At 42.8% G+C, this 23,226-nt stretch overlaps 1 protein-coding gene and 1 long non-coding RNA gene across 5 annotated transcripts in view; one reads left to right on the plus strand and one right to left on the minus strand.

Moving 5' to 3' along the window:
• LOC128350267 (uncharacterized) overlaps positions 1-8,505 on the minus strand; it is an 81,453-nt gene extending 72,948 nt beyond the window's left edge. For all 3 annotated transcript variants that reach the window (XR_008319221.1, XR_008319222.1, XR_008319220.1), the window contains exons 1-2: positions 8,322-8,505; positions 6,005-6,138 (exon numbers count right to left, since the gene is read on the minus strand). This is a non-coding gene — a long non-coding RNA (uncharacterized LOC128350267). The remainder of the gene's footprint in view (positions 1-6,004; positions 6,139-8,321) is intronic.
• Positions 8,506-8,636: 131 nt separating this feature from the next.
• The window catches only part of ARHGEF26 (Rho guanine nucleotide exchange factor 26), a 126,382-nt gene continuing 111,792 nt past the window's right edge, over positions 8,637-23,226 (plus strand). The window contains exons 1-4 of one of the 2 annotated variants that reach the window (XM_053308276.1): positions 8,637-8,775; positions 10,722-11,820; positions 15,942-15,981; positions 22,285-22,427. In XM_053308276.1, the coding sequence (XP_053164251.1) occupies positions 10,771-11,820; positions 15,942-15,981; positions 22,285-22,427 (1,233 nt within the window). In that variant the 5' untranslated portion in view covers positions 8,637-8,775; positions 10,722-10,770. Of the gene's footprint in view, positions 8,776-8,836; positions 8,969-10,721; positions 11,821-15,941; positions 15,982-22,284; positions 22,428-23,226 lie in introns of those variants that run through there. The other variant, XM_053308277.1, reaches the window with a different exon arrangement.

The following is a 23,226-nucleotide window of genomic DNA, read 5'->3' on the forward strand; positions in this document are numbered from 1 at the left end:
GACCCAAGGCCCATCTAGTCCTGTTTCACACAGTGGCCCACCAGATGCCACTGGAAGCCACAGGCAGGAGTTGAGGGCATGTCCTCTCTGCTACTGTTACTCTCCTGCAACTGGTATCCAGAGGCATCCTGCCTTTGAGGCTGGAGGTGGCCTATAGCTCTCAGACTAGTAGCCGTTGATAGACCTCTCCTCCATGAAGTTATCCAAACCCCTCTTAAAGCCATCCAGGTTGTTGGCTGTCACCATATCTTGTGGCAGAGAATTCCACAAATGGATTATGAGTTGTGTGAAAAAGTATTTCCATTTGTTGGTCCTAAATTTCCTGGCAATCATTTTCATGGGATGACTCTTGGTTCTAGTGTTATGTGAGAGGGAGAAGCATTTCTCTCTATCCACTTTCTCCACACCATGCATGATTGTATAGACCTCTATCGTGTCTCCCCACAGTCATCTTTTTTTTCTTCACTTCCCACCATGAAAGAACCAGCAGCTGCATTCTACAAGCTACCTTTAAAAAGGATACCTTTTAACCTTTTCTCATGGAGTCCCAGGAAAAAGCACAGGTGCTCCTGGGATTTGTAGTCTTTTCTCAGGCTGTAGCAATGGTGCCTACAGTTTCCTGGGTCTTCCTTTTAAAGTGAAGCCACAAAATGCAGCTGCTAGCTCTCCCATGGCAGGGATTGAAGAGAGTCAAGAGCTTTTTCTCTTTGTCTCTGCTGGTCCTGGTAAGTAGTTTATGGGATGGGTGTGGGCCGAAGGGTTCGGCCTGGATTGCTTTGATTCAATCTTGCTATCTCTTCCCTGCCCTCCAGAATGTGTTTCATTTTGGGCTGAAGGGGTTAAAAGCGGGTTAAACTCAAATAGGTGCCTACATTTTCAAACGACTCTACTACATATTCAGTCATTGAATGCTTGTGTCAAAGCGGCACAAACTTGAGACAATAAGCTCAGAGTGGGTGATGCAGAGGCAATACAAATCCAATCCATCCTATTTTAAAGGCTGTGTAAAGGATCTGAAATTTCTAGGAAAAAATAGTTCTAATTGGTTTCTAGGCATCACATTTTTCACTTCCCAGAGAAAGCTTGATATCGTATTACTACTGTACACTGAAGGAAGTGTTGGCTGTGGTCCCAGGTCCCCACATCAAAGGTTTTGATTTGTGCACATTTTCAAGATCAGATTCACAGCAAAATCAAGCTAATTTCTTCTCACAGGCAATGAAATCCAAGCACCCTTTGCCTAGGTACAGGGAAGCTGGCATTTATCATACTAGATGACTGTACCCCACCCCCTTCAACTCTTCCCTTTAAGCTCAGTTTCAGGAGCAGATGACCTAAATAGTTCAGAATGAATTTAAGTGGCAGGAAACTTGAATGCGCAAGCCAAGATTAACAGCAATAAGCAGAAGGCATGCACAACACATTTCAAAAGAATGTACTGGTACGAAAATTCAGGATTGGAATTACATCTCAAATGCAAATAAGTATGTTAAATTTCTACTGCTCCAGAGTTTAAAAGAGACCCGATACCTTTATTCCAGTGGCAGGGATGCTGGATTTATTTTTACTCACACTGGAATGCTGGGCCTCTTCACACATTGTATTTCTTCTAGGGGTTCATCTGAATGTGTAAATCAGGAGGGGGCAGATGAAGGGATTTTAACATCAATACCCCTGCATTCCCAGAAAATGTTGCTGCATGACAAGAGGGGAGCAAAAGAGGTGATTCTGTGGGAGAAGAACCTGTAAAGAAATTAGTGGGAGAGGAAGTAAAAGCAACTTTCTGAACATTCAGAAAGAAAGATTAAAAATGGCCTCGCTACCCCGCCATCACGTTGTGATTTGCAGTTATCGGCTGGAAGGGAAGGAAGAGAGAAGCAAGCCCAGCTGCCTGGAGCGTTCCCAGATGCTGATTTTATTTTGTTTAATCATGGAAGGGCAAGTGTGCATTCACATATTGTCCAGCTTTCATTCGAAGTCCCTGTGCGCTATCGGGGAGCACTCCATGCACAATTCAAGGTTTTCTTATGACCAGGGTAAAAAAAAAAGATCAACTGTTTGCATCAGTTTTGGGGGTAAATTCAAAATATCCATAACTCGCAGTACTTCACCCTTCTTAATCCCGTGGTAAAGTGAGCTGTCTGGAAAGCTCCTGGAGAACTACTTCAGATCAATCGCTCCCGAGCTGCTCAATGTCCATTTTGGTGTAAAGTGTGTATACAATAAATTTTTTCAAATGTGTATCATACAGAGACACACAGAAAGAAACTGGTCTTGTGGTCCCAAGCATGAATTGTCCTTTGCAAAGCAGCGTCCACCCTGATTTACATTTGAATGGGAGACTGTTTGTAAGCACTGTAAGATATCCCCCTTGGGGGATGGGGCTGCTCTGGGAAGAGCATCTGCCTGCTTGCATGCAGGAGGTTTCAAGTTCCCTTCCAGGCATCTCCAAGATAAGGCTGGGAGAGACTCCTGCCTGCAACCTTTGAGAAACTGCTGCCAATCTGTGTAGACAATATTGAGCTAGATGGACCAATGGTCTGACTCGGTAGAAGGCAGCTTCCTATGTTCCTATGAGCTCACATATGTCTCCTTATGCACCTAAGTGACTTTCCTGAAACCTGACTGTATTTAACTGAATAGATGACTCTGAATACAAGACAACCCCCATTAAAAAATACAGATTATACTTGTATTTACTCGAAAGGAAGAGGATTCTTAATTTAAGGCACACACCTTTCACTGATTTCCCTTGGGGGGAAATTAATATTGGATTCAGGTAAAAAGGGTATCTTAAGGCATACAGCCCCCCCCCCCCAAGTCATGCTATGCTGCCTCATCATGGCGAGGGGAGGGGCGTGTTTCTGGGAGGGGTGAGCAAAGTACACCAGGAGGTATACTCCCAGTAGGGTCACTCAAGCTGTGAAGGTCATCCCAGCTGCTCAGCTAAAGCAAGCAGGCACCTCTACTGGGCAACAGTATAGACAAGATAGAATGATTGTCACGGTAGTGCCAGATGATGGGCCCCTCAGGTTGGATGGTACTCAACACGCTACTGAGGAAGAGCTGAGGATCTCTCAGAGTACCAATGGTGTTTATAACACGGTTAGACTAAGCCTTTTGGATGTCTAGCAGCTGATGTTGGAGCATCTTATCCCTCACCCCCGATAAACTACTTTGAGAACTTTTTTTTGGTTGAAAATAAAAAATAAAATAAAATAAAAGTGCATGTTGGTCCTTCCTCTTGATAGAAGGGAATTCTCTGCTTACTTATCACTCTTTCTTGCTACTTAATATTACAAACTGATTGTCTCACCTCTCCCTCTGCTGCAGCCAGGAGGAATGGCTGCTTCTAGAGAGAGTCCTGGGAATGGAAAAGCCAAATGCCAGCTGGCCACAGCCCAGCAAGGAATGAGCCCTGCTGCCTCACCTCTCTCTCTCCCTCTACTGCAGCCAGAGTGGAATGACTGCTCGTAAACTAAAAGTGTTTATGAGCAGCAGCATCCCAGGATACAGATCTGTCTACTGTACCACAATAACTAGTCCAACCCCAGCATAGCATCCTTCCAGTGGCTGTCACCGGTGTCTATCTTGCTCCTTTTTAGCTTGTGAGCCCTTTTGGGACAGGCAACCACCTTTCTTATCCATCCATCCAAACCTCTTTGAGAACTTCTGGTGAAAAGGGGTATCTGAATATTCATAGTAGTCATAATAGAGCAAGGCTGGAATCTAACCTATACACATTTAGCTGGGGATAAGTCTCATTGAACTCAGAGGGATTTGCTTCTGAGTAAACATACCTAGGATTAGGCTGCATGTATTCTCCACTGAGCAGCTGGAGAAAAACCAATGTCCATATCATTCATAGAAGTACCAGTGAATTGTGGACTGGTCTCTATTCAGGAAAGACTTCCCTGGGTAGGAAGGAGTAGTGGGTGCTCCCCACAAAATATTTCTTTCACCCCCAAGCACCAGACTGGAATTTTACAGCAAAATGTCAGACAATACAATCATAGTATGTTATGGTCCTATAGCTTGCATTAATGACAAATTACTGGTTAAGGAACTCTGCTATTGTGGATAATGGGGGGAAAAGTTGTCAAAGTCTCTTGATCTGAATAAAGTTGTAGAGATTTACTTCTTGTCACAATAGACATATTCAGCTTCATTAATAAGATAAATAAACTAACAGTAACTACCTTATCTCTATAAGTATTTGATGAGGTCATTCACATAATCAAAAATTATGTTCTACCTAGGCCTGGAAGCTGTGTGTGCTTCCCAATTTTTCATTGTGTGGAAGCAAGTTTAGAGGGAAACCTGAGTAGAAGTGATTGTGTGCAAGCAAGGTGGGAGGAAAAGCTACCCAGGTTTTTCTTCTACCTTAATTCCGCACAATCACTTCTACCCAAGTGTTCCTCTAACTTTGTAACCTAAAACTGGGAGCACACACAGATACCAAACCTGGGTAGAACAGAGTTTTTGATTGTGTGAATGACCTCAGTGTATAGCAAACTCCTTGCTCCTCAGTAAGGTTCTTCACCACTCCTTTGCTCCCCCAAACTAGTTGTTCTAGTCACACATCTCTGTTTCTCAGCCTCAGCTGTCTACCGCTAAACCTTTAATAATCAAGAGCTGGTCTTGTGGTAGCAAGCAAGACTTGCTCCCTTAGTTAAGCAGGGTCTGCCCTGGTTGCATTTGAATGGGAGACCACATGTGAGCAGTGTAAAATATTCCCCTCATGCCAGGGGATGGAATCATTCTGGGAAGAGCAGAAGGTTTCAAGTTCCCTCTCTGGCTTCTCCAAGATAGGGCTGAGAGAGATTCCTGGCTGCAACCTTGGAGAAGCCACTGCCAGTCTGTGAAGACAATACTGAGCTAGATAGACCAATGGTCTAACTCAGTATATGGCAGTTTCCTATGTTCCTAAGATTTTAGAGTGATGTTGGGAGATTAAGTGTGAACAGGAAATGTCATGCTACTGGCCCTTAGGGAAAAGACTGGCTTTAAACCTATATGAATAATTGCAGCCATTTCCTTTTCCTGTACTTAGGCTTAAAGTCTGTAATTATAATGTTCTTGACCACTACCTTTTACTTACAGTGAGAGAAGGTTCATGGAGCATAATGGTGAGAAAAATGGAAACTCTCCACCATACTCACATATCCCTTCCTCCCACCCTATTGCAAAAGAGCCCCACCCATTTATATAGCCCATATCATCAGTTCAAACACACAATCTATTTGTATATGTATGCAGTATACATTGGTCACCTTAAGTGGTACAGCAGGGAAATGCTTGACTAACAAGCAGAAGGTTGCCAGTTCGAATCCTTGCAGGTACTGTATCAGGCAGCAGTGATATAGGAAGATGCTGAAAGGCATCATTTCATACTGTGCGGGAGGAGGCAATGGTAAACCCCTCCTGTATTCTACCAAAGAAAACCACAGGGCTCTGTGGGCACCAGGAGCCAAAATCGACTTGACAGAACACTTTAGCTTAGCTTGCAGTATACATTACTCAGTATACTCTTTTCACTCAGAGTTGCCAATTTTTATCAAATAATGTTTTAAAAGGTCTCTTTAAACGAGTTTTTTGGGGGGAGGGAAGGGGGGATTCTGCAAAATAGGAGGAACTGCATATTGTGGAATTATCTCTTCTGAGCTGTTGCAGGATCTGCACCCAGCAACCTTACAGATGGATGGTAGAAAACACATCTCCAAGAAATATATGGTTTCAGTTTCAGCCAGTCCTGCAAACTATCTTCTCTGCTTTTCAGATGGCTAGTCAAGCATTTTGGGAAGGGTTAACAATTGACTAGGAAAAAATTGGCCTGGCTTGACCTTGGCTCCTGTGTCTTTAACAGAAGTTTGATCTTCAAAAATTACAGCATGGAAACAGTTATCATCTGATAATATCTGCACATTAAGTTGCTGTAAAAATGCATTGGAACAGAGGTTTGTAAAAAAACAAATAAACCAACAATCAATCTTGGTAACCTCACGTTTTGCTAGCTTTCTTCATGGTATCTTTAACAGCACTATGGCATACAGAAATTCAGTACATGATGCTTTCTTCCATCATGGAAATGCAGTGATTAAAGAAACATCTTCTGCTGGATATCTGGCTGTCATGCAGCTGCAAAAAAAAAAAAAAAGCATAGCAGCCTTATAAGAGAAAAAGCTGGCAAAAATCTGTTTGATAAACCTAAGTGTGCTCTAATGACTGCAATTGTCGTGGGAGGCTTTGAAGCGGAGCTTTTGGAGAACATGTGTGAAACAGAAGGATTGATTAGTGCACATGCTACCTAGAATGTGTTTTTCTTGAAAATTACACTTTGTACCAAGGACTTCTAAAAGTTGCGACATCCTTAAAGCCACAGTCCTTTGTGCTTATGTAATTTATAAAGGTTGCCAATATTGCTTCTGTTTATTTCCATTGCTATGATTACCAAATAATTCTACCCTTTTCTCAGCCTCTCGCTCAAATTTCATTTTCAGTGCAGAAACAATAACAGGAGGCTTTTCAGACAGCAGGCTTTACCGCAGGTTTACCACAAGGCTTTTCTTTGAGTTTGGGGGCATTACGGATACTCTGATGCAAAAAGAGGTGTTTTTTTTACCCCAGACATAAATCGGGCTAGGTTCCAATATAGACAGGAAAACCCTGAATCGTGTGTAACGTGCTCTCTGAAATATCGCATGGACCTCCGGGTAGATCTGACCAATATGTGAACGCACACCCACCCTCCCAAAGTCAAGTTGCAGTAAAGTTGCTGTCTGAAAAAGCACCACGAACCAGTCAAGGTAGCATGAGGGCTGGATCAACTGGGCAAAGAGACACTTTAAAAATGGTGGTTATCTTAAGTGGTGCAACGGAGAAATGCTTGACTAACAAGCAGAAGGTTGCCGGTTCAAATCCCCACTGGTAGGTTTCCCAGACTACAGGAAACACCTATATCAGGCAGCAGTGATATAAGAAGGTGTTGAAAGGCATAATCTCTTACTGCATGGGAGGAGGCAATGGTAAACTCCTCCTGTATTCTACCAAAGAAAACCTCAGGGCTCTGTGGGCGCCAGGAGTTGGAATCGACTTGATGGCACACTTTACCTTTATCTTATATTTAGCTGCAGAAGAGCAACGGTCATAAAATCTTTTCCAGTGGCTACTGCTGGTATTTATTTATTTATTTATTTGCTTATTTATTATTTATCTTTATAGCCTGCTCTTCTTCCAAGGAGCCCAGGGCAGTGTACATGGTTATGTCTATTCTCACAACAACCCTGTGAGGTAAGTTAGGCTGAGAGAGAAGTGACTGGGGTCACCCAGTGCGTTTCATGGCTCGACTTGGGTTTCCCTGGTCTTAGGCCTACTTTCTAACCACACTGTCTCTCATTTGTCTGATGTCTCCTCCCTCTTTTCTTTTAAAAAAAGAATTTGATCTTTGGATGGGAACCATTATTTTTCATTTCTCTGCTATGTACAACACTTCGTAAACTTATATAAATTTTCGACACATCCATGCAACTGAAATCATATTATGCATTACCGAATAACAACTTGCAAAATGCTTTCCAGCAAAAGCCCTCAAAATTAACTAAAATAACATAACAGTCCCCTGCTAACTTGGCAAAGAGGCACCTTTTAATGTGGTGATTCTCTTTATTTAGCAGGGGGAAAGTAACTGGCCCTATCCACCCCCAGCACAGTAAGTACTGTTGCAGGTGTCTATCTGATGTTGCTTTTTAGATTGTGAGCCCTTTGGGGACAGGGAGCGTGTGTGTGTGTTCCAAAAGCCTTTAGGTCCAGGCTCCAAAATCACCTAAGTGCACCTTTGCTTCAAATCCTATAGAACCACACAGGATTAGACAGTCATGGCTTCACACAAATCCCTTTTTCAAATTCCAGTTGCAGCTGCTTCATTCCCTACATCACCATCCACCGCACCCCCAATTTAAGCACGGGGCAAAAGCAAGTGGTTAATTTATGTTGCAAACCACCCAGCAATGTATTTTTGGGGCGGCGTATGTATGTATAAAGGGGCTTGAGATTACTTGAGTCACAGTGACAGCAATGAGGCCTTCAGACCTGGAAGTGTCTTAAGGCAGTGATCCTGTACACAGTCAGAGACTGAAGGCAGAAATGGCGTTTTCACACGTGCCGGGTAGTCGTTATTCCATATGTTAAAAAAGACTGAAAGACTGAGCCCTTGCATTCAACTCAAATAGGGTTGCCAACTCTGAAGTTCCTCTCCACCCCACCCCAAATATTTTTCACAGTTATCACTCATATCTCCTTCTCCAGCATTGTTTGTTTAATACCGTAGTTAACTTCAGATCAGATGGAAACAGATTCCTGGAGGCTCCACCCAGAACCGTGCCCTGCGACAAGCGCAGCCCAGGCAACCACGGCGCGATCCGGCCAGGCACCCACAGGGAGGCAGCCTCTCCTTTTCCCGCTCCGCCGGACCACGGGGGAGGCGCTTGACTTTGGAAAGGCGGTGCTGCTAGGCGGGCAAGGGAGACCGCCGTTGCCCTGAGCGGCGCTGAGTACCAAGCGGTAAGGCTAGGTCAAGTTTGCGCTTGGAGGTGCATCGCGAGAAGCGCGTCCCGCCAGGTGGAAAGTTGGATGCCACCAGCGTGGCGCGTTGAGTGAACTCTTCAGTAGGCCCGATTCTTGGAGGGAGGCGCGTGGAGCCTCGCAGGTGGGGACGCTTCAGCAAATCTCTTGGAAGGAGCCGGCGCCTTGCCTGCCCCAAGCGAGCTCTGAAATGAGGTGAGAGTCTGAGCTTCACTGGAGAAAAGGAGGAACGAGCGGAGGCTTCTGGGTCAGGGCTATTGGCGGGAAGGGGTCTCGGGGGCGCTTAAGGGTCCCGGGCTTGCTGGAGCGGGCCGGCACTCTTGGTCTGGCAGAAGTTTCCGCAGCAGTTCCTGCCGCTGAAGCAAACCCCGAAGCGAGGGTTAGATTGGTGTGTAAACTAAGAGCGTGATTCTTTCCAACTCTCCCCACCCCTGCCGCGAGTTCCTAATGGAGTTGAGGAGAGGGACTGCCTCCCTTGCTCCAGAACAACCTTTGCAGGATCGACCGTAGGGGGGGGGGGGAGCAAAGCGGGGAATGCTGGTGAAGGGAAAGGTGAGAGCGTCGCTGTTGGGTTCTGCATGCATTGATTGAAGGGTAACGCATGGAATTAGCAAGCCCAGTGGGGAAAAGAGGAAATGCAGGCAAGATTTTTTTTAAAAAAAAGATGCAACCTGTTTAAATCTCGACGGCTTCGAGCAGGTAACAGTAAACCGTAAACCAGCTTTAAGTGTAAAGTGGTCCTTTACTAAAGGAGATAAAGGACAATGGCTTTACTAAAAAAAAAAACCCAACACATTGTGCTTTGGTGCATCCTAGGGGTTCATCTTTGAGGAATAACTTCCGGAAAAGTAACCACTTAGTCTGTTGCATCAGAGATGACAAAGAATCTAATGACACCTTGAAAAAGCTAAACCTTTTATTGCTCAGTCGTGTGTGCTTACTCAGAAGTGAGTCCTACTGTGTTTGGTGGGGCTTACTAGCTAGTAAGTGTGTTGATTGCAGTCTTCATGTGCTTCCTTGAACCGATGCTTTGGTAGGATCTTGTCTCTGAAAGCTCACGCCACAATAAATGTTGCTAGGCTTGTTTTATTCTTATCAGGGTGGGGAGCTTCTGACCAAAAGTTAAGGCCAGGGTCCAGTGGACAACACAAGTAAGTTCTGTGTATTCAAGGGGATTTTAGACTTTGGTTAATTGAACAGCACCCTCCCCTACAGCAGGGAAAGTCATTTTTGAAATGAACTGGAGTTTTGAAAGTAGTTCTTTATGGCACAGTAATCTCCTGCTGAAATAAATAAATAAAATTGCATTGGGTGCAGGCAAACCTTTGCTCCCACCTAAAATGGCTTTTTAGAGGCTGCTTTTAAGCGATCCCTCTCTTCCTTGGTTCCTGATGTTTTCACTCTGAACTTGCCTGAAATCGTGAGCTAAATTCACTCAAACCTGGAAGTGCACTGAAATATGGGTTGATGATATTGCTGTTGAGAGACCTAAGTAGCTTTTCCTTGTTTCACCACGTGCCCTACTCTGGATTTCTCCATGTGTGGATACATATTCCACAAAGGTACACTGAAGGACTGGGTGACAGGGCCATGGTGAAGTCACTTCAGCATGGCTGCTGTAACCCCACCAAGCTCTGCATACTTTCAAAACCTCAGAACATCCTTTTGTGGTAGCACATTTCTGGTAGGAAATGCAAGGAATTCTTCACCTGCTTGATTTATAAAGAGTTGTGTGCGACATTGCATTCTCTTATGCCAACAGACGTTGGTCCAACAAAAAGTATCACTTTACCTGTTTTGTTTCTTTTTCTGAGACCACCATGGCAATAACCAATTATATTAACTTATTCTTGGCAGGCCTTTTAGTTCTGTAAGTCAGTAGTTCCTCCACTTAAACACAATTTTCACTCCTCTGCTATAATGGTATGTGCCTGGAGAATAAGAAACACCCACCCACCCCTAGATATCACACACACACCTTTTAAAAGTTCATAGTTCTTTATCTGTTACTGCACAGGTAGCAGGTAGTTCTTCTAACTGGACAAAGAGACACCTTTCAAAGTAGGATAAATTGCATTTCAGACTGTGAGTTGTTACTGAATGACTGAAGTCTCATTTGCTCCTATTTTCTTGTTAAAAAGGATGGATTACGTTCCTGTCTCAATAGTGGGCTGACCCTTCCGTTTGGTTATGGATGGGCCAAATGAAGTGGATTTTTCTAACAATAACGTGGTGCCATTGTGGAGAAGGAGGTCAGCCCACTTGCATACAAAGAGCAAACCCAGGCCCCAATCCTACCAGAGCTCTACTGGGGTCCTCTTCACAGATTTCCCTGTGGAAGACAGGGATACGTTCACTTTAACTCAACCTGCTGAAACAATAATTACTTCTCCGGACAGCAAATCCATTCAAAAGAGCTCATTGCTTTTCAGCTGCAGCCTTGGTTCTGTGCCAAATGGAAAGGTTCAGTTTCCAGAGCATAAGACTCTCTCCCCTAAGCTTTCTGACCGATCGTCTCAAATCCTGAAAATGGTTTCAAGTAATTCTATAAACTTTAAAGCTAGTGGTCCTATAAATTCACCAGGCAATGAAGCGGTTCACCCAGGGAGGAACTCTAATCAAGCAGCACTAAGTCCTGAGAAGGAACAAATTGTTTTTACATCAAGCCTTGGATTGTCGCCTACGGAAATCGTGCATTCGCCAAATAACAACACAACCGCCGCCTTAGCATTGCATACCAGCCAGCTTCCTCAAGACCCAGAGAAGGCATCTGTTTCTCTGTCTGCTCCCTCAGCGCAGCAGCCTCTCCAGAGAGTGCTGTCGGATCAGAATGAGCTCACAGAGACACCACCCGTGGTTCTCAGTACGAATAGTGCTGCTGCGTTAAAAGTGGGGAAGCAACAAATCATCCCGAAGAGTTTAGCTTCTGAAATAAAAGTAACCAGCAAAGTCAACAGCCAGAATGTGGAACCCAACAGAAGAGTTCTTAAAGTCCGCAGTATGGTGGAGACCCTCAGTGCACCTTTGGTAGCTGATGAAGATAGAGACGCGGAAGGTGATGTGGATAGTCCAGGGATGCTGAGACGTGGCTTAAGGTCCACTTCGTATCGGCGAGCTGTTGTGAGTGGTGTTGACTTTGACACTGCTGCCAACTTTAAGAAGAAAAACAGAATGTCCCAGCCAGTGCTGAAGGCAGTTGTGGAAGACAAGGAGAAATTCTCTAGCTTGGGAAGAATAAAAGTAAGTAAACTGCTAAAACTTTCATCAATAACTTGTAATTATTTGTAGTCCATATTTTTAAGATATATTCATGTTTATTTTTAAATGCTACATTTGTATCCCATCCTTCCTTCAAAAAACCCAGTGCTCTGTTTTAGCTTCACAACAACCCTGTAAAGTGGTCTTTGTGGGGATTATGCATTTTCAAAGACCTTTAATGACTAAATGCTGATTTCTTCTTCTATCAACTGTGTTTGCTGTGATGAACAAGTGTGAGAGGAAGAGGCATGTCTACCAATGTGTACTAAAATTTCATGGCCAACCATAGGGTGAGGACAGATGTATCACTTATAGAATAGGTTTAGAAATGGGCTCACTGCATTTAATGACCACAATATTCATATCGAGGGGAAAGGAGGGTGGAAAAGACAGATCTCATTGTCTGATTTGGGTCTTTCTCCCTGAACTGCACTGGTACTGGTGGTGGAAATTCAGTACAGCTACAGATAACCACAGGGCTCTGTGGTCGCCAGAAGTCGACACCGACTCGACTGCACCCTTTACCTTTACAAAAAGTAGAAGCCAAGTGTATCAGAATCTGAACAGGGCAGTTTTTCCTCTCCCTCCTGTACCTGAACAAACTGCTCAGATCTCTGCTGGAAGGAGATGGTAGATTCCTGAGTGATAATTCTAGAAATGGTGGGGGAAATAGAAGGAAACTTGGAGACCTCAGGGTAGAGACTGGGCAAAAAGAAATGTTCTCTGTAGGGTGATTGTTGTGCTGTGTCATGTGTGGATGTTGCCTGACCCCATAAACTGGCTCCCTTCAGCTATCAGTATCAGGGAGAAAACAAGTGGGCACTCTTTTCTTTCTACATAGTTCAGTACTTGGAGAATGAAAAGCATGTGTATAGCCTGCACTTGACTTGAGGGCTGACTGAATTTTTTGTAAGCCTTTTTTCTCTCTAGCTGCAATCTAAACATCAAGACAGCAGAGTCCGTGTCCATGCTTTTACTTAGGAGCAAAGGAGCTTCTTTGCCATCGTGTAACCTGGCCCCTCAGAATGCCTTTCTTAAAGGGGTCATACATCATTCCAACTTCTTGCTTGTTTTAAATGTAGCTATGTCATTCAAAATGTGAAGCTGGAAGGTTCACACTGTGGCTAAGAAACCCATGGCATGTTTTTATTTTCTCTTTCTCTCAACATTTTTCATTACCCATAATGTCCCTGATGCGTGTCTTAAAATGCTCACATTCAGCAACATGCATCTACAGGGTTTGACAAATCCCAGGTGCCTTGGTGACTAAAAATTTCACTATGGCACCCAAACTAGGATATTCATTTATTTAATAAATCTTTATTTGCCCCAGACAGCCCTGTTTCTGTTCTAAGTATGCTGCTTGTAAAGGGGATAAAGAGAAGCCCATATACCCTCCACAATGTCTGTCGCCAAGTCTGGCAATTTAACCGTTGCCTGACTCCTAAATTTTGAGGCTGGCTCCTAGATTCAAAGAAGTTTTGTCAAGGCCTGATGTATGATAGCCATCAGTCTACATGGGAAACATGATTGCCATGTGGAGCATGATATGGCAAACCAACTCTTTTGGGAGATGTGAATCTGGGTTTCTCACCGCTAGACCCAATGCTAACCATTGCATCACAATGACCTTTTGTACGGTTGGGAAATTCTGTGTAACCCTTTGTAGAAGGGAGTTATTCTTTACCTGGATGTGAACAATCTTTACAGTGGTACTATCAGCTTTAATCGTAATCAAGACAACACATCCAGAAGCAGCTTTCCACAATTGTGGCTTCAGTACCTGTGTGTACTAAATAGTGAGATGTGACAAAGCAGGTAACTTTCTTTCTACACTGATTAGGAAAGTTCCTTGTGCTTGAACCCTTCTGATCACAAGTGCTGATCACAAAGTATGGATTGGCAAGGAGTGGTAGAGGATAGAGTTGCCAGTTTTCAGTGGGTCTGGATGTGTACTCTCTGCTCCTTTAAATCAATCCCCAAGGAATACGAATACGGCAGATATTTATATACAGCTTTTCAACAAAAAGTTCCCAAAGCGGTTTACATAGATATAAATAAATGAAATGACTCCTTATCCCCAAAGGGCTTACGATCTAAAAAAGAAACAGAAGTAGATACCAGCAACAGCCAGTGGAGGGATGCTGTGTTGGGGGTGGATAGGGCCAGCTTCTTCCTCCTGATAAATAAAGAGGATCACCATTCTTAAAAGGTGCCCCTTTGCTCAGTTAGCAATGGGAAGCCTCCAAAAATATGTTAGAAACTTCTTCTTGTTCTTTGCTGGTTGTAGAATATCATTATATTGGCAGGTTTGTTAACTGTAATCCCATTTACCACACCCACCTTCATTTTTGAAAAAAGGAAAGTAAGCATTTCCCAAAGAACTCTTGAATCCACAAAGGAAATACATCAGTGCAAAGGCAGTTTTCCCTAAGTTTGTACCTAAGCTAACCTTTAGGTAAGACTGGTAAGGGAAGTTAGGTTACACACATCTGAATGACTGGGAGATGAATAAAGAGAATTCTTAGTCACAGTTTCACTGCTTACTTTATTTCCCCCATTAAATGTGAGGCAAGTCTCACGATCAGTGAGACCCGCTGGAGGGGGTTCTGTGAGGAGAGTGGGCTTAACCCACTCTCCCTAAAGACGATCACTACTGCAGCCCTGGGTGGTTGGATCGGTTGCCCACACGACTGCCGGCTCCATCACGGAGCTGGTGGGGGCTGTGGGGATCGAGGGCCGCACGGCCCCCGGAAGTTCCAGGATGCCTCATGCGGGTGTGCGGGGCATCCTGGAGAGACCCTAAGGGCCGGGAGGCTTGTTTCAGCCTCCTAGCGGGGGTTTCCTTGTGTGTTGCCGCGGCACAGCAATACACGATCAGAAAGACGAGTTTAATGGAGCGCTTGCTCCGTTAACCTCGGCTAAAGGGAGGGGTACTTTGGGAGGTTTGCTGCCGGGAGCCGCACAGCTCCCGTGGCAGCAGACGATCAGCAAAAAGCGGGCTAGGCTCCCTTAGCCCGCTTTTTGCTGATTGTGAGAAGCTCCTCGTTATGGTTTTTTCCCCTTAGTGATAGTCGTATTGCCCAGTCTTATACATATTTACTCAGAAGTAAGTTTGTGACTTCAGCAGATTTACTGCTAAGTAAATGTCAATTGAAATTTGAATTATAGTGTTTATGTCAAGATAATCTTAGGGTATTAACATGCTGCAGAAGAGTGTTATAAAAGATCTGGAAACCTTTGCTGTTTGGCTGTGTCATAGTTTTTGATGCATTTCATTTACATCCTACGCTTCAGGCCTTGGATACTTTAATAAGTATAAGAAACACTATACTTTAATAATAAAGTGGTTGATTAAAAGTTCTTCAGGGTGCCTTAAATTGTATGGTGAAGCACTCCAGGCTAAACATAACTAGTTTTGTATAGTCCAAACATGTACATGTAGCAAAGTTGGCACTTTCAGGATACTCACAGGACCGTGTTCATGGTTAGCTGTACACTGGTATAAAACAGTTTCAGTTAAATGTTGTGTGTGGTGGCCCTCAGCAAAGCATTAAAACAGCTCTAGAGGAAGCTGTTCTACAGGGCAGAGAAGACAAGCCCCTATGTTTCCCTTATGTGGATGCTGTGGACTTTATAAGGATGATTCCAGACTAGTGAAATCACTTGCGTGTTTATTGAACTCTACTGAAACAAACTGCTTTCTCCCCTTTTTTGGAAGAGTTTGTTCTGTTTAGAAGTAAAATTATTCGGAAGTAAAATGAAGCATGTGATCTAATCTGATATGCATGTAGAGCTTCTCCATCTGGAGATGCTGCTTTACTAATTTCAGTGGAACCAGCAGGTTCACTTTGCAGGGATTTGAATTTTTATTTCTTATTTTTGCAGGGATCTGGCGGGTTCTGACAGGACCAGACACTTTCCCCCAAAGTTACTTATCTGTTAAGGGAGTGATTACTAGAATAGCTTCTTGTGATGAAATATTTATTCAAATATATTGATATCTTATTATGAAATTCAGCTTTCATGATGCTGCGACTTGCTATGCATTCTTATTTTCACCCATATCTTCTTTTTTCCTTTTCCTTGGAAAATAATCTTAGAAGAAAATGCTAAAAGGACAAGGAACGTTTGATGGGGAAGGTAAGAGCTGACTTTTGAATATTTTGATGTGACATATTAATTATAAAATCAATGTGTAAGTGATGTGAGGATGTACAAATAGGTTGTACAGTGGAAAGCAAAGTTTTGTACCAAGGTACATCTAAAAATATCATAGTGTTTTTCTAGGATGGAAAGATCCTTTTTGTCAAATTTTACAGTTGCTTTTTTATCTCTACTCACTGCAAATGATCTTGGCTATAGTGGGTCATTTTTGCATTGATTTACTATGCCCCAATTCGCCTGCCTTCAAGTTGATCAGGGAAATCCGGTTCCCATCACCATTGCTTCTATACTGCTGGGTTTATCACTCTCCTTAGCAGCACTTTGGGTTTTTCTGCTGGCCAGTCTTTTCCATAAACTTCATTAGCTCTTCATTTTCAATGTTCTTTGCATACAGGTCCTGCTCTTCCTCTTTGTTTCTATAACAGATATTTACTTTTACTGTTGTTGCATTTACTTCACCCATCTTCCTTTACCTTCTTTGGCCACATGTAATAGTTTTTAATGCCAGTTTTGATTGAGTTTCTTCTTGCCTTGCTTCAGTTCTCTTAATGTGAAATTAAATCATGTTCTGTTTAGTTATGGTCAGCATACTGTGCTTGCTTACTATATTAAAATTGTTAATGTCTCTTCAGCTTGTGAATTTGCCAAACAAAGGCTTAATTGTTTGGCAGAAGCCTTAGACTATTCGCTATTACCAGTATTATGTATTTACACATGGCATGTGTTTTCCTACGCATTATGAACTCTAGGCCTTCAACTCAAGCTGTAAAGGGTACTAGAGCTGAAATGAATCTGACATGAGAAATGGAAAGCAGTGGGCGAACTTAGTTTCTGTCCCTATCAGCAATGAAACTGAATAAAGCAAAAGCAGCAACTGCTCAAGAGTCACAGAACCTGAACCAACACATTCTGTATTGAGAAGTAAGCCCTACAGATTTCAGTGGGGCTTACTCCTAAGTAACTGTGCATAGGATTGCAGGATTGGAAGCTTGGAACATGTTTAGTTGGTTTGCACATACGGCTTTCTGTTTGTTGGCTGCTTAACGTTGAATTCTGTGTCCTTGCTCAGTAGCTCAGTTCGGAAGTTACAGTCTGGATCCAACAAAATGTGGTTTGTTGGACTGGGATGTGCAGGGTTCCCACCAGCATTCCCTCTAAGATGTGCATGTGCATACAAGGTATTTTTTTTTAATGTCCGCTCAGTTAATTTTAGATTCTGCTCAGGTTTAATTACAAAAGCCCCACTCTGAGTGCACCTGTACACACACTGCCTTAGTACTGCCGCCCAGAACAAAACCCATTCTGCACATATATGAAGAAAAATTAGAGAGAGCACTGGTGCCCACATGCTCTGTCCTTTCCTTTTCCTTCTCCCTTTCTGTGCCCAGCTTGGGGATGAGACCCAGTCCTGCAGTAGAGAACTTGAATTGTCCCATTTGCTAAACTGGTTTATATTTGGTGGGCAACTACATGTGAGCAGAGGTGCACCTAGGTAATTTTGGAGCCTGGACCTAAATACCTTTGAAAGGACCCCTCCACTCTGGCTGCAAGTTAAGCACGTGTGCACACACACACTCCGTGACAAACACAGTATTTTTAACATGTGGGTTCTTGAGGGCACAAACAGCAACTGAACTCATAAGAAAGTAAGAATATAAAACAGGTGTATCTATGCAGATATGCATTAGCAGAAACACTTCAACATGCAACTTAACATATTCCCATCTCACATATTTCTTTCCCCACTCCCTCCCTCTTTCTAAAGCACCCAGCGCAGATCACAATCGCAACTGGTCACCTGCCGCAACACGGTTTGGTGAGATGGTGACCACACCACCCAGGACATGGATTTGGGAGCCCCCAGGGGGTGTGGAACAGTGTTCTCTCTAACTTTTCTCATCTGTGTGCAGAATGAGTTTTGTTCTGGGTGGCAGTATCAAGGCAGTGTGTGCACACATGCATTCAGAGTGCAACCTTTTTGATTAAACCTGAGTGGGATCTAAAGCTAACTGAGTGGACATCAAAAAATGAGTGAGGATGCGCGCACGCCTTAGACGGAACTGTGGTATGGAGATCCTAAACTTCGGCCCCGAAGTCCAGGGGTAAGAGCACCTCTGCATGTGAGCACCATCTGTTGTAAAATAGCCCTTAGGAGACAGGGCTGTAGCTCAGTGGAAGAACATCTGCTTTGCAAGCAGAAGGTTCCAGGCTCAGCTTTTGCCATCTTCCGGTAGGGCTGGGAAATCTTGGAGATCCTCTGCTAGTCAACATAGGCAGTACTGAGATAGATGGACCAGTGGTCTGACTTGGTTCCTGTGTTCTAAAATGCTTCCTGGATTGTCAGTGCACAGTTTGTCATTCGGGGGGCAAGATGTGGTTTGTACTCACGCAAGCACACAGTGTATTCCTCATTATAATGTATTGGATGAACTAATATGTTCATGCTGAAGTAAATTGTAAAACCTGGCGTATCTAGTCCTCTGTAATCTGTATAATTCCATACTTTGCCTGTGCCTTGTATGCTATCTTTGTACACTCCTCGCACTATTTTGTACACTTTGTACACATTATCCTTGTACACTCCTCACAGATGCAGATATATTTTTGTCTCTCTCCCAGAGGAGTAGGGGACTAGGACCTCTACTGCTGCCATTCTTTTTCATTCCTCATATCCTTTTGTTTTGTTACTATGTGGTTGCATCATAAAGCACAGTGTGAAAGTCTGGTGCCAGATTCAATCATTTTGTAGACCAAGGTGTTTGGAAACAAGCCATGAGTAAAAAGGTTAAAAAAAAATTGGCAGTCATTTAAAACTCTTTTAGTTGCTACAGCTAATTATATACTGCTTTTCAGCCAAACAAAAAACAAAACTCAGAGTGGTTTACATAGGAAAAAAGAATAATGAGAAGATGGTTCCCTATCTCCAAAGGGTTCACAGTCTAAAATGGAATGCAAGGCATATGCCAGCAACAGTCACGGGAGAGATGTTGTGCTAGTGTTGAATAGGGCTAGTTGCTCCCCTCCTGCTTAAGAAAAAGAAAACCACAGCTTTAGAAAGGTGCCTCTTTCCCTAATTAGCATGGATAATTGGCTTTATTGACTTCTGTTAGTCATGGCAAGCAGTTTTATGGTGCATTTGGTGGAGAGTTTGCTTCCATAATTGGTAGGATCTGAAACCGCATATAGGCATGTGCACAACCAGCAATGCTTATTTACCAGAATTCCTGATGACTTTGTTGGATCCAAAAGTGCCCTTTCACATGTAGAAGGTGTCGGTTGATTGATTGGATTGGATTGGATTTATATACCACCCTTCCAAGATTTGTTCCCATCTTGCTCTAAAATGTTGCACACAAAAGTCAAACTAAATTCAAAGATGCTGTTCTGTTTGCAAGTCCTCTTGCACCAAATGGGCAAAGAGGCACCTCCAAAGTGATTATTCACTTTATATTAATTAGGGGAAGAGCAACTGGCCCTATCCAGCCCCAGCACAGCATCCTTCCAGTGGTTGTTGCTGGTATCTACCTTGGTTTCTTTTTCGCCTGTGAGCCTTTTGGGGACAGGCAACCATCTTCTCCTTATTCTTTTTCTATGTAAACCATTTTGAAAACCTTTTGATTGAAAAGTGGTATACGAATAGTAGCTGTAATGAAAGTAATTATGAAAATGATTATAGAACCTGTCTGTTGTAGCACTCTGAACTTTGTGCAAGGTGATGCACAAGGATTTGTGGAACAGCTTTAGCAGCTGTTTCCCTTCCACTCCTGCTCTTTGGATCCAACCCATTGTTGTTATCTATTTTATTTTAGGCAATGAGTTAAAAATATTTGCTCAAGTGTTAGTGTATAAGAAGTTTCTGTCTATGGATCCTGTGTCTCTCAATATGAGCTTTTGTTATATTTGTTTAATTGGGTGCTTAAGACTTCTGTGACTTTTAAATTGCCTTCTGCGCAGTCTGGTAGAAATGCAGACAAGAAATATCATAAACAAATGTGGTTATGGCTAGGGGTGTGCACGAATCAATTTTTTTCGTTTTGATTTGTACCCAAATTGAAATACCCCTGATGTGTTTTGGGTCCGAAACTGACCACCCCCCAATCACCCCAGATTCGATTCGTACCTGAATTCTCCAAATCTGAACAGATTCAGATTTTTAAAAAAGGGTCCTGGGGCCAAAAGTGGGGGGGGGGGAAGTGCCCAATAGGTGGAAGCTACCACCCAAATTTCAAGGAAATTGGGCAAAGGGGTAATTTTTAATTGATTTTTTTTTCAAATCGAATAATTGAATCCACTCTCATTTGCTACCAGAGAATCTACTCTCAGAACACCTCAGTAACAACAAAACCTAGTGCCCCCATAGGGTTTGGAGGTGGTTGGCACCCTATGTGCCCTATACCACCACTCGCTCTGGGCCACCCTGGTGCCCCCCAAGTGGAGTTATGGGGCTGCTGAAATCCCTGTTATTCCCTATGGGAGGAAATTTTTAAAAAATCACCCCTCTCACCAATTTATTTGAAATCTGGATAGTAGCAGGCACACATTGGGGCACTACCACCTGACCCACTCTTCTGCCCCCGAAACCCCCTTTCTTCCCCGAATCCACCCCAAAGACATGCCAACTTCAAAAATCATTTAAAAATCACCCCTTTGCCCATTTTTTTTGGGGGGGGGAAGTCTGGGTGGTAGCTTCCTTGCACCCATTGGGCACTACTACCCAACTCACTTTGGCCACAAAATGGAGGTCAGAATCTTTGAATTTGTCCAATCTGAATCGGGGTGATTTGTTTTGTAACCAAATCTGAGCAGTTGAGGACAGGGGTGATTTGTTTTGTCTTCAAATCAGCCAGATTCAGGTACAGATCGTTTTGTACCTGAATTGTTTCTCACATGCCTAGTTATGGCTGTGTCACAGTTGACAGAATATGTCCTCTTGATTGTTTGATTTTACACGTAGACTCTTGAGCATCTTAATTTCAACTGAAAATTGAACAAATATCTAGCCGTTTTGGGAAGCTTCCTTCCTACATTGATTGAACCTGTAGAGGAAGGGCATGGGAGGACGCTAGCTACCAATGCTCCACACATGGGAGTTGGAGAGGAGATGACAGTTCTGTATGCACCTCTGTGTGTCACAAAGCTGCTTTTTCACTGGAATGAGTGAGGAAATTCCTGGGGGCTGGGCAGGGATTCTCTGTGCATTGATTGAAAAAGTAAACTGGTTTTTCAACAGCTTCTAGTGTTCAAAGCAATGAAACACCTCCTTCATTGAGCATGGTTTCTAAACATAGAGCTCTTGGAGCCCCTATTCTTAAATATTCGCCATCTCAACCTTATCCCCTCAACCTAACAAAAAAATGAAACGAGCTTCAAATCCTTTTAAAACAGAGAAAAAAGGAAAAAAGCTGCTTTGAATTTGCAACCCAAATAAATGGAATCAGATTAAGTTAACATCTGCCAGGTTGGCTGAGTAATTTATTCTAGTGCCAGAATTTGGGTTTTATGGCTTCAGAAGTTGGGATTTTCTCATGTAGAATTGTAGTTACTTGGACCTTAAGCTGCCAGTTTTCATTTTCAATAACACAGTTTTCATTTTACAAAACTACTGTGGGTTTGAAGCATGTTACTATGAGATTATCAGATTCCTGGTTCACTAACCTTCCTTTATGAGAGCAGCATACATTCTGCATGAAAATAAACCCTGATTTTAGTAACCTGTACGAATCATGTAACTCAAGCAAATGCAAATGTATTTGCTTGCTTACCCTGCATAATGTATTATGTTTCTACTAGTCATGGGGAAGGACAACAGCCATCACATGGCACTAAAGCCTGACCCCTGGAAATCTCTCTCAAGATATCCTCAGATACTGAGTACAGAGTTTTCAGACCTGAAAAGAGTGAGAAATTTGCCTTTTTCAAAATGAAAGCTGAGCTTCTTAAGTTGCTAACTTCTGTGCTTATTTGGAATATATACACCCTTGCTCAACAGTTGGATAAAACAAGTCTTATCATAGTGTTCAATCAAGCACAAGCTGTTGGAAAATAAAACTGTTTCTAGTTTTCCTTAACAAAGAACACAAGCTATTATTGAAATTGGGTGGAAGGCATCTTTTTGATGGTACAGTGGTCTATTGTTACTGTAATATGTACTATGCTCGCCTATTGTCTGCCCTAAACAAGACTCTATCTTTGTCCACAGGGTTTTAGAGTGATATTCATAATGTTATTTCTGTGTTACTTAAACTCTTCTCAAATCAATCTATTTTTGCGATATTGTAGAAAATGCTGTGTTGTACCAGAACTACAAAGAAAAAGCTCTGGATATAGATTCTGATGAAGAGATAGAACTGAAAGAAAAGTCAGATGAAAAGATAGTTATTCAGTACAAACCTCTGAGATCAACATGGAGTCAGTTGTCTGTGGTAAGTGTCATAATGTTACATAGCCCAAAGCCAAATTGGAATGCAGTGGTGCATGTAAGCAACTTTCTTATCTGCTAATGTCCTTTTCAACTTGAGGTTTTATAGCCTTTTCTTTGCCCTCAAACTGTCTCCCAGTGTACTGTGTTTATGGACATGCAGATAAAATGTAAGGTTGTAATTGACAGAGGGACTGCTGCTGGACTTGCGTGCCTAGCTTTGTTTGACTCATGTTTTTATTCAACCAAATCACAAGCCAACTGTGTTAAGACTTCAGGCCTATCTCCTTTGGAGTTTTATTGTGATGGTGGTGGTGGGGTACCTGCTTAGGGCATTTTTAGTAAAATAGCTATTTGAAGAGATTTAATGAAAGTAAGGGAGAAAAATGGCGAAGCTGAGCAGGAGGATTTGTTTATTTTAACACAATTTGCAGGAAATCTATTTTGATCTCATGCTGGTACAGTCAAAATATTGGCTGTCTGCAAACCATGGCTTGCAAATTGGGAGAAAATCTCAGCTATGTGCTCTCCACTTCCTTCCCTTCTTCCCTCCAGAGATATTTTCCCCCTTCCTTCACAATAACTCTAGTTTTGTTACATGTGTGCAGATGTAAACCATGGTTAATGCTAACCAGAAACCTTATAAACCAGAGATTGAGATCATAATTTGGTTTGCAAATCGTGTTTGTGATGGATTCTGTTTTGTATTTCATGGTTTCATGTCACATAGTAAATACTGGGAAGGGAGAAAATCACTCTGGAAAGTGAGCACACTGGAGCTCATGGCATACAAACCATGTTTT

Source organism: Hemicordylus capensis, chromosome 3 (assembly GCF_027244095.1).
Source record: "Hemicordylus capensis ecotype Gifberg chromosome 3, rHemCap1.1.pri, whole genome shotgun sequence".
Taxonomy (NCBI): domain Eukaryota; kingdom Metazoa; phylum Chordata; class Lepidosauria; order Squamata; family Cordylidae; genus Hemicordylus; species Hemicordylus capensis.